General features: G+C 36.5%; 2 protein-coding genes across 2 annotated transcripts; one reads left to right on the top strand and one right to left on the bottom strand.

Moving 5' to 3' along the window:
- The first annotated feature begins 885 nt into the window (after positions 1–885).
- LOC114162094 (auxin-responsive protein SAUR32) lies at positions 886–1,775 on the top strand. The gene has a single exon (XM_028045871.1). It carries the CDS (start codon positions 1,158–1,160, stop codon positions 1,548–1,550), a length of 393 nt encoding a protein of 130 aa, XP_027901672.1. The 5' UTR covers positions 886–1,157; the 3' UTR covers positions 1,551–1,775.
- Positions 1,776–3,819: 2,044 nt separating this feature from the next.
- Positions 3,820–10,552, bottom strand: LOC114163895 (CDPK-related kinase 6-like). Its single transcript, XM_028048273.1, has 11 exons — positions 9,847–10,552; positions 8,088–8,218; positions 7,806–7,847; positions 7,562–7,670; positions 7,379–7,457; positions 5,656–5,952; positions 5,422–5,531; positions 5,193–5,297; positions 4,878–4,940; positions 4,440–4,607; positions 3,820–4,365 (listed from the first exon to the last, which is right to left on the bottom strand). The coding sequence occupies exons 1-11, from the start codon at positions 10,375–10,377 to the stop codon at positions 4,219–4,221; spliced, it is 1,782 nt and encodes a 593-aa protein (XP_027904074.1). The 5' UTR covers positions 10,378–10,552; the 3' UTR covers positions 3,820–4,218.
- Between the last annotated feature and the right edge of the window lie 228 nt (positions 10,553–10,780).

Here is a 10,780-nt window from a genome sequence, read left to right as displayed (position 1 = left end):
TTTCCTGCAAACACAATCTTCGCAATTTCAATGTTCTATCTTTTATTCCATTTCTGAATTTGATTTCAATTACTTCAAAAAGAAACACTTAAAAAATAATGTTACATATACGTATACACCACATTTTAACCTTTTAGCTTCAATTTAAAATATAATGGATGTGGATAACAACTTCACAGAATTGTTTATTCATTGAAAAGTAACAAAGAGTATATAATATATTGGAAATTTAGAGAGAGATTAATTACTGGATTAATTAAAAAAGAAAAAGTCAAGAAGGATTGGGAGTACATAAAAAAATAGAAAATGGAAAAGAAGACCTAAACGGTGACGTGTGCCTCACTGTGCCTTCTCCATTCCTTCATTCTTCGTTCTATGCAGTGCAATGCAAAGTCTTCGCTATAAACCAAGTCAATCGGATCATAAACCATCCATATTTGAAATCCGAATAACTATTTATCATCACAGTAACAACGACAACCTTAATTAACAACAACACTTGTGCGTGTTTCTTTTCTGCCACGCAAATTACAACCCTTGGATTTTCCAGCTGTGACTGAAATAAAATTTGAAAAAGAAACAAACAATTTTCTTTTACTTTAATCACAGAATATATCCTTACCTTGCCCTAATTAGCCACATGAGCATCCAATCAAATTTAGTCACCTTCACTGTCCCTATCACCCGAACAAGAAAAAGATATATTACTCTCCTAAGCTTTGGGCTCTCTCCTTAGATTTATACTACAAAACAAATCTTTGTGTACACAGTAAGCAAACCCTACAACGTTCTGGCCCACCACAACGCTCTCCCTCACACATTCACATTCAAATCGATATCTTTTCTTCCACCCTCCCACACATATATATATATATATCCTCATCTTTTCCAAATCCTCTTCATTCTCATTTTTTTTTTCATACGTTTTGTTATGTGGGTATTCTTTTGTTTCCATTTATCATGAGCAACATCCCAAGATCTCTCACCGACTCTTCTCTCACCCTCTTCAACCTCGCCATCTCCTCTTCTGATCCCTGGCCTTTTTCACTCGTTTTCTTATAACCCTCATCAAGTTTTACCTAAAGATTCAATCTTTTCTGGTTTTGGTTTTGGTTTTGGTCTTTGGTTTTAGCTTCGTTCTTTTCTTTCTCTCTCCTATGGGGATCCTCAGCGATCATCATAGCTCTCTAAAACAGCATCACCACCATCATTACCACATGAGCTTTCACTTGCACATTCCACACCTCCACTTCCACCACCACCACCAAGAGAAGAAGGACCTGAAGGACGTTCCAAAAGGGTGTTTCGCGGTGCTGGTGGGGCAAGGGGAGGAGCAACAGAGGTTTGTGATCCCTGTCATGTACATGAACCACCCACTGTTCATGAAGTTGCTCAAGGAAGCTGAAGACGAATACGGGTTCGACCAGAAAGGCCCCATCACCATCCCGTGCCACGTCGAGCACTTCCGCACCGTCCAAGGCATCATCGACAGAGAGACATGCCTCCACCACCACCACCACCACCACCATGCTTGGTGCTTCAAAGTTTGATTCTGTCGATTCATTACTCTACCAACATTAATTAAAACCATGTACATGTCTTGTTTATTTTTGCTTTTGTTATTGTTTTCTGATTCCCCGCAACACCAGAATGTGGTGTTGGTTTAATGATGTGACAACGACGAACAATTTGGATCTCAATTTGCATGATTTTTTGTTTTTGGTGCATTTCTTTAATCGGTGGAAAATTAAATGACAATCATATATATACATATATATGATGTGATCGATGAGTGTATTTCATTCTCTCTATTTGTTCTCTCGATCTAACTTGTAATGTGAACGAAGTAAATTGAAGCAGATAGATATACATATAGATATAGATACCCTTCATCATCATTTTTTTTCATTAAAAAACAATAGAGAAAAGAAAGCACATAGCTGTTCATTTGTTGGACGTGGGAAGCGTGAAAGAAACGGTTGGAATAAGGAACAAAGATGAGTTTGCGTAGACTTTTTCTTTTTTCATATTCCTTCTTTAACTCTTTTTATTAACTTAGAAAATCTGAGATCTGGTTTATTTATCTCATAATTGTGGCTGAAATGAGAGGGTCCCATGAACAAAATTTAAGGTCTTGCTTTTTAAGATATAATAATAATTGAGGTCTCTTTTTTCTGTCTAGTAATCGAGTATATTGTGGGGTTTTTATATGTATGGTTTGTGATTAGGAATTGCAAACTAAGTTTGGTGAGCGGTTTTAGTTTAAAGAGATTTGGCGTGCACACTTGCCATTATTGATCAGAAAATTGAAGTAGAACAAGGATTTTGGTAGCACTGTATAAGATAGTTTTGTCAGAGAACATTGGTGTTGTGCCATCACAAAGCAAATTCTGTTCTTAAGCTGTCAAACAAATCCAACGGGGATTAATTGGGGTCAATAATCACAATGATCATGTTTATTTTCCTATGAATGAGGGCGATCTTGACTTTGAACAATTGATTTCATTATTTTTGTTTTTTAAAATGCTAATCGCGTTTTGAGGTTGTGGGTTTTCACCAATTGCTTTCAAAAGTCTTCACACTTGGTTGGCTAATTTTTTAAATTAAATGTCTTTATTTCCAAGAGCATAAGCCAGCCAGATTTTCTTTTCGTGGAAAATTTCTCCACCTTTTGTCTCGTTCATACTTGCAAATAAAAGGTTTACACTTGTTACATTCTTTAATCGGTTCGGATTAAGTTACTTATATACTTGTCATCAATTTTGTTTTTCCAAATGTTCATACATGGACAATTAACTCACGCGTTAAATATGTGTTGCAAAATTTTACATAAGCATCCCTCTGTCATTCTTGAGTTGGAGAATTTGATGACAAAGATATGTATGGAATAAAGGAATATTTGATCAAAGTTGCGTCTTTCTAAACAAAAGGAGCGTTTAAAATATAGATTAGGTTTCTCTGATATACACAAAATAATTGGAATTTGATAATAAATTCAGCAGTTAAAATTTTGTATTTTGTCTTCTGAAGCGCAGACTTTGGATTAGTCACGTCGTTAAAATACAGAACTATGTCAAGTACGTGAGGTCATACATCATTCGAAACTCTTAATAAAAATTAAAATTTTTGCGATTTCATAATTTCCCTGTATTTGTATTTTATTATAACATCAACCAACCCGGGTATCATAAATGTTTATAATACTCTCTATCTTGAAAAATCACAAATCGTAATTTTATTTTAATGGTATTTTTTTTATAAATTATGAAAAAAAAATATATATTATTTTCATTTATGATTGGCACCATATAAACCTACCCAAATTAGTTGCTGTCTGGCATGTCTCGTGAACATTTATTCAAGCAGTCTGCGTCCATCTTTGTTGGCCAATTCCAATCTGGGTTAGTTCCTTACTGCAATTAACAGCTTTTTACTTGTTCAGACGGTAATCCATGGGAAAACCAACTTTCTCCCTCATCAACTTGCCATCTTCTGCATCCTATTTTTTATTATTATTTTTTATATTCTTCTTTCTCAATCAATTATGACGTAACATCAATAGTTATCACAAACCAGACCCGGTCACAGTTGCAATCCGGATATACTTTAGTTGGGTAGGCGTTAACTTCCAATTCGTCTCTATCTTTACGGGGTTCCCAAATTCTAACTCATTTTTTGTTTTTATGTTCATATTCTTTGTTCCTCACCTTATCTAATAAACAAATCCCAAAAATCTAATAGCTGCTGCACAAGTATTAAATAAACATTACATCGTTTAAAACGAGGATATGTGGACCAAATACACTATTTCACAAGACATGGAAGAAATTGACCCAAGTTCACCGTCGTATTTCTCTACCTCAATCTTCAAAAACAAAGTGCACTACCATACGAGGAAGTTCATCCAAATAGATGCGTCTTTAATATTCACACGAAATCTTACAAGAAAGCAAGTGTGGCCTTTTGGCTCACAAGTAAAATAGGAGATTTTTGCTTTGCACCGCAAATCACATGAGAAACTAAACAATGTTAGCTCTGTTTTTTCCATTATCCACTCCCCAAAACCCCCCAAAAAATTGCTTAGACCCTCGTACCATTTTCCTTTCAATTCAAATTATAGAAAGAAAAAAGACACAAACTAATTTCAACAAATATTATCATAATGATAATAATAATAATATAATAACAATAATAATAATAATCGAATCTCCCTTTTGGTTATACTAGCTGTCGGTGTCTCGTATTTGAACTACGCATTGTCACACCATGCAAAAACTTTGTATATCCGACCAAGCTGAGTTTTCCATCAGATTTTCTGATCCAATCACCCATTAAAGAATAAGCTGAAGGACCCAAATTCATCTCCTGAAAACATTATCAAAAGGTCAGTGGGTTATTAAACAGCTTAAAAGACAGAAATAACACAAGAATTTACAAACCTGGGCCAACTCCTCAACAGAAATCACTCGGTTTCCTGTCTCCTCAAAATATTCAAAAGCCGTGGTGGCAATTCTATCCCATTCTGGATGAACTTCCAGCTGGTATACACTGATAGCAGCAGCGCAAAACTCTTCGAAATCCATTTTTTTATAGGAGAGTGCCTCCATCTTGTTTCAAGAAATAAGCATTTCAGATTTTTCATTGAACGCAAATAAAGCAGTGCACTTTCGTGATAAATAAAACAGATATTATTATGAATAATGGTGGCACTGATTAGACGATACGCTTGATTTTGCGCTTGATTTTGCTATGTAAAAGTTATTCAATTATACATTCCTTCCTGCCCCTATTTTCTTTAATGAGCAAGACATTCTGGTACACGATAGATTAGGATCAAAGCGGCTACTAAAATGTCACCAGATTTAAAGAATACTCACCAGATTTAAAATGTCAGGGGCCCTTGATTCCTTCATGGCATCAGTTGCATTTTTCATGAGAGCCTGTATTTTTTTTATACTTCAGTTTAGATATTTTGAAACAACAGCAAACAAAACCAACAACAGAATTTAAACTATAAAAGACTAACCTAAGGCTGATTCATTTAATGTAGCAAACACTAGAGTGTGACATATTTACATTACATACGGTTCACAGATAATAGCATCGTATATCATCCATTATTTAACGTGCTAACATACCTTAAAGTAAAAAAAAGAAAAAGGGAATAAAAGTGCAAAAAACCATGAACTTACAACTCTAAAATTCTCGAGCGAAACGCAGCCATCTTTAGGCTCCAAGAGGTTAAACTGTGCTCTAAGGTAGAATAGCTCATCTTCCGTCAATGCTCTCGCGAGGGCCTGTATTAATATAAGTAGAAGTAAAACAGACAACATTACTCTTGTCCTATTGGCCCCTACCCGCACCAAAGGAGGGGAGGATATAATATTCATTTGTTTTAATGGCAGCATAACAGGTGACTACCTTCAATGCTGCACGTCTCAAAGGTGAGGCACGCACATATGCCTTTACTAACTTGTAAATCGAGATATCCAAAGGAATGGGATTCTTTTCATTTCTCAACCATGGGTGAGCTGCAAAATATATAGGAAACTCTCTAGTAGCAAGAATCATAGAACAACAATAAGGAATTTCAACATTTAGGAACATCTTATTTAGTAAAGCAAGGTCTGGCAAAAAAATTCAAATGAAACATACCTAAAGCTTGAGCAGCAGTCATCCTTTTTCTGTGGTCTTTGTTCAGAAGTCTCTTCACAAAGTCTTTAGCTTCTGGTGATATAGATGGCCAAGGTGAATCATCAAAGTTAGGATTCGCTCGTAGCACAGACCGGAAAATTCCTGATTCAGTGCGCGCCCAAAATGGTCTACTTCCACATAACAATATGTACGATATAACCCCAATACTCCACAAGTCTCCTTCAACACTGTAAGATCTATGGAGCACTTCAGGTGCAACATAGTAAGCACTGCCAACAATATCGTTGAGGCGTTGTTCTGCATATTTATTAAAAGTCAGTGCAGGTAGTGAAAAAATCGATGAGGATTCTACTCTGATTCTAAGCCAATATGATAACTATTTAATTTGAACACTGGAGGTAATCTTAAACCAAGAATTAAAGCATGTTCTGAGATTCATCTAAACCAGGAAATTAGTGAAAAACATTATGCAAACAAACTTGTACAATTATTACAGAGTTTGAACAAGGAAATTTCTATCCACAGGTTAGAAAGAATCAATATATTCTTAATATGTTTCCATGATTAATCTATTCGCCTTGTCTCTTTGCCAAACTAGAATCACTAAAATCTGCAAGAATATAAAATGGAAGGGAGAAAATAATAATGATTTTAAATGGAGTTAAGAATGTGGTCGTTAAGAGAACAAATGGGAAGGTAGAAAAATTGACTGAATATGGGACCATAATAAATATTGGGAGTGAAAATTGACAATGCAATTTGAGATGATATAAGTTTAAAGACATCCCACATTTTCATTCTTCTGTTTTTAAAGACATCTTTTCATTCCTGCAAAGCTCTGATATCTATGCTACACATACTCAATGCCCAGGTGAGAGCAGTATATCATAGGTTTTTTAAGGGCATGCACGAAGTAGGAGCTCCCAAAGCAGCAGAGTAAATGAAATTATGAAAGACTGTATCCAATTACGTATTCAAAGTAGAGATTTGTTTAATAGCTGCCTTTCTTCAACAACGATCAAAAAATTTGATCATCCCAATGTGTATAACAAGATATTGCTTACTAACAAATTCAGTGATAAAAATATTAAGTTCCATGCTCTCCATTTAAATGAGAGGTTAAGGAGAAGAGTTCAACCTATGCAGCCACATAATATTACAAAAATCAGAAGTCCTAAAGCCCTATACACATGTACATGTACATGCTAACATATACAAGCTTACCACACGAAGAAATGGCCTTTTGTGGAAAACAAATCCAATTAAAGACCTCATAGGAACAGAAATGCTGATGATATATAAGATCCTCCTTTTTCAACACTACTAATACCTATGATTTCCTCAATAAAACTTACATAGAGAGAAAGCTATATATTGTACAAAATGTCTACATCAAGAAAATGCCATTTAAAATCATCACTCTCAAGGAACTACAATTGTATTGAGCACGTAAAATGTTACTAAAAAAATATCAGTTCTGAGTTCTTGATTACAAGTGCTGAAACTTAGTTTTAGATGTCTATTCCAAATCAATGACTAATGGATTTTGGTATTGTAAAATCTCACTAATCCTTCATTGTAGTGTCAATATATCACAAGTGCTATATACAAAATCCATTAATTTGACCGTGCCAGCTATATACAAAAACAAGATTGAGAGAGCAATTGAGCAACTTGAATAGTACTTGAGACTGACTATAGTAGGTTGATTTAGTCATGTTACCTGGCCTGACAAAATCAGATAGCCCAAAATCAATAACTTTCATCACAGCATCCTCGTCTTTTGAGACAAATAGAAAATTCTGCAAAGCAAAAAAAATTTAGAGAGGTGGCTATGAAAACATAAAATAGCTATTGAAAGCACAATCAAAGAACTACGAGTAGTTCAAGCTTCACAATGCCATACCTCTGGTTTTAGATCACGGTGAACAACTCCCTGAAGATGACAAAATGCAACTACATCTAGAATTTGTACAAGAATAGCTTTGGCATCATCCTCTGGATATCTCCCACCTCTTTAACAAATAATTAATATAAAAACAATCCAATTATAATCATGTTTTTCAAAACCAAAATGCTGTAAGGAAAGTTTGGACAGAAAAAAAAAAATCAACAGATGGTAAAAATGACAAACAGCCTTTCAATTTTACCTATCTAGAATTCTGTCAAGTAATTCTCCACCCTCACACAACCTGACAACAACAACAGAAAAAAAAAAAAAAAAAAACTCAATTGTGTCAGAGTAAATGTCTAATTCAACAGTTTAAGGTACAAACCAGCCATATAAAATCTGCTCATATTATGAGTAATGAGATGAATTCTTTTATAACCAATAACTTAATGTATGCACATAAATCAAGAAGTGAACGGAATATGAATAAAGTCCTAGCTGGACAGAGAGGAATGTTAACAATTGTTTTGTCTGCACGTACTCCATAACAATGTAGACGTTGTTGACATCCTCAAATGCGTCATAAAACTTGACCAAGTTCTTATGTCCAGATAAGGCCTTCAACATTTTCACCTCCCTCCGCACATCTTCAATTGCTATCGCTGAAGTCATCTGCCATGTAAAAATCAGTTAATTACAGTAACCACCATTATCAAGCATAAATGATAAGGAAAGATTAGAAAAGTTTGAAAATTGAGTCTTAATTCGTGGTGATGGATGGCATAAAACAAACTATGGAATCTATGACCTCAACATCACAATACATGATTCTCCCACACCAATTAATATTTACTCTCAAAAATTTGATTGTTTCGAAGGATAATTAAAAGGTGCAGAACTAAAGAGACAACTTTCTCCTGTCCTTTTCCTACAAAAATCAGCTACAAGAGGCCCCAAGCAACCCAAAGAAAACTTTTAAATCAACTGATTCTCATAGGGCTTAGACTAAAGGAAAAATTCTTATAACATCCATCCATAGTTAATAAGCTTCTGTTTGTGCCCTTTGTCAAGGATCTTAATTTTCTTCTTCACCTTCCTTTCCTTTTGAGCATATTTGCTATCCTCCAATTTGGCTCATAATGGAGGGAAAAAAACTAAATAACCAGGCTCACTATAAGGATTCTTTGATTTACAATTAAGCACCGATATGTTTACAGATTATCTAAATGGGGAGAATAAAATTGTTTTTATCAAACACGCAAGTAACTTTGGCAACAAGGTCATGTGCATATCACCTGCTCTATCAGTGTGATTTGGAACCTCTATCGTTTGGACCACAGCCTAATGGCCACCGATAGAACAAATGTAAAACATCTACAGATGAGTCACACCCATACATACAGAGAAATTTAACAATTTGTCCACACGACAGAGGTGCAAATTCATCTTTCGCTTACTTGTCTCATAATGTACAACCATTTATGCCACCTTTCCACAAGACTCTGAGTAATCTTCCCAAGAAAGCGACAAGAAATACAGAGGTATATTCCCAGTTACAACCAGCATCATTTGTAATCCCTTTTCACCACAATTTACCTATGTTTGTTTCGGCATCAGATATTCACTTTAAATGTTAAAATCACATCAATTGGATGAAATACTGTAGAAGCTTGGAGTTGTAGCTTCGCTCTGCCTCAGGTCCAAATAATTGAAACACGTGCCTAAGCGCAACCAATCACTAGCTTAAGAGACGAATTTCCATTCCCTACTAAAAAATCTCATTAATTCTCCCATAAGTCTCCATGGCATTTTCCTTTCTGATCCCAGCAATAGCTTAGAAAATAACAATAACAACAGTTATTTCAACACCACACGCCAAAAATCAGCAACCTTAATCACCACCAACAAAACCATTGTGAATTCCTGTGCCCATTAACCAACACCTCAGTAGGCTCCAATTCCATAACACTGTCAGTACATTCACACCGAATATATTTTACACACGGAGGAAATTCAAACAAAGTATGCATAATCAGTCCCATGTCACTACTTTCCGAAGAAGTAGACCTGACTCCCAAATTGAGTTTCCAAATCCAAAAAAAAAAATTAAGAGCAAACAGTCAATACTAATCACGCACTACATGAAATTCCAGTCCCAAAACAGTGTTGCAAGAAGTCAGAAACTGATCCTGAATTGACCAAGGGTCAACGTACACCATCTCCAACTCCAAGTAAACAAAGAAAAACATCATACGATCTTCACAATCATTATAAAGCAAAATCACAAAAAACCCCCTCACCTTAGCTTTGGATATGATTTTTACAGCAACGGATTGTCCCTTAAGTTCTCCCTTCTTCCCTTTGGCCCAACAAGTGTGACCGAAATGCCCTCGACCCACTTCCTTCCCCAACTCGAACTTCGCCCCAAAATTCTTCCCATAACCGAAACTCTTGTCCAGCGACCTCTCTCCCTCACCACCACCCTCCCCTTGCTCCTCCGGTATAGGTCCTTCCTTCGGCCTCGCCTTTCCCTGCCGCCGCAGCAGCGCCGCCATGATCGGCTTCGCCGGAGAGGGCGGCGGCAGCGGCCACCGGAACTTCCTCCCTGGCGTCTTCGCTGGCGACGGCGCCACTCCGGGCGGGAGAGGGCTCGGGAAGGGGCTGGTGGAAAACGAGTGCGCCGGCGTGTTCCTCCCCGGCGTCGCGCCTGATAGCGAGCTCCCAGAAGCCGGCGGTGGAGACGGCGGCGCGTAATGCGGCGTCTTGGGGCGGTGATCAGGCGGCACCGTCTCGTTGTTGACGGCGATGTTTTTGCTGCAACAATGCCCCATGGCCGCGTAGCGACGGTGATCGGCGAAGTCAACAAGAGAGAGATAGTGAAACGACGTCGCCGGAGAAAATTGACACTGTGTAGAGAGAGAAGGTGAAGGAGTAAAAGTAGAAGAAGGAGGAAAGAAAGAAAGAAAGCGAAAGGGAAAGTGTTAAATTTGTAAGGTGAGAGAGAAAGAGAGAGAGAGAGAAAGGATTAATTTAAGATTAATACGACACAGTCCAACTGTATTCATTTATGTATGAAAGTAAATTGCTTCCTTCGTTAGTTGGATCTTTCCGACACCTTCATCTCATCTCTTCTTTTTCCTTTTTCTTAATAACACATGTCCTAAGATTATCTTTTATTCTTACTTTTTTAATCTTTTTTAGATCAATTTTTCATTTTACACGTACTTCAATTTC

Source organism: Vigna unguiculata, chromosome 9 (genome assembly GCF_004118075.2).
Source record: "Vigna unguiculata cultivar IT97K-499-35 chromosome 9, ASM411807v1, whole genome shotgun sequence".
Classification (NCBI taxonomy): Eukaryota; Viridiplantae; Streptophyta; class Magnoliopsida; order Fabales; family Fabaceae; genus Vigna; species Vigna unguiculata.
This window is presented reverse-complemented; position numbering and strand designations above follow the sequence as displayed.

What these genes read in the sequence shown, in the direction of transcription:
- LOC114163895 (XM_028048273.1), bottom strand. Translation starts at nt 10,377, where the DNA reads ATGGGGCATTGTTGCAGCAAAAACATCGCCGTCAACAACGAGACGGTG. An exon ending in AACGTCTACATTGTTATGGA is followed by an intron (nt 7,848 to 8,087) that starts GTACGTGCAGAC and finishes TGTTGTTGTCAG; the next exon opens with GTTGTGTGAGGGTGGAGAAT. An exon ending in CTTGACAGAATTCTAGATAG is followed by an intron (nt 7,671 to 7,805) that starts GTAAAATTGAAA and finishes TATTTGTTAAAG; the next exon opens with AGGTGGGAGATATCCAGAGG.
- LOC114162094 (XM_028045871.1), top strand. Translation starts at nt 1,158, where the DNA reads ATGGGGATCCTCAGCGATCATCATAGCTCTCTAAAACAGCATCACCAC.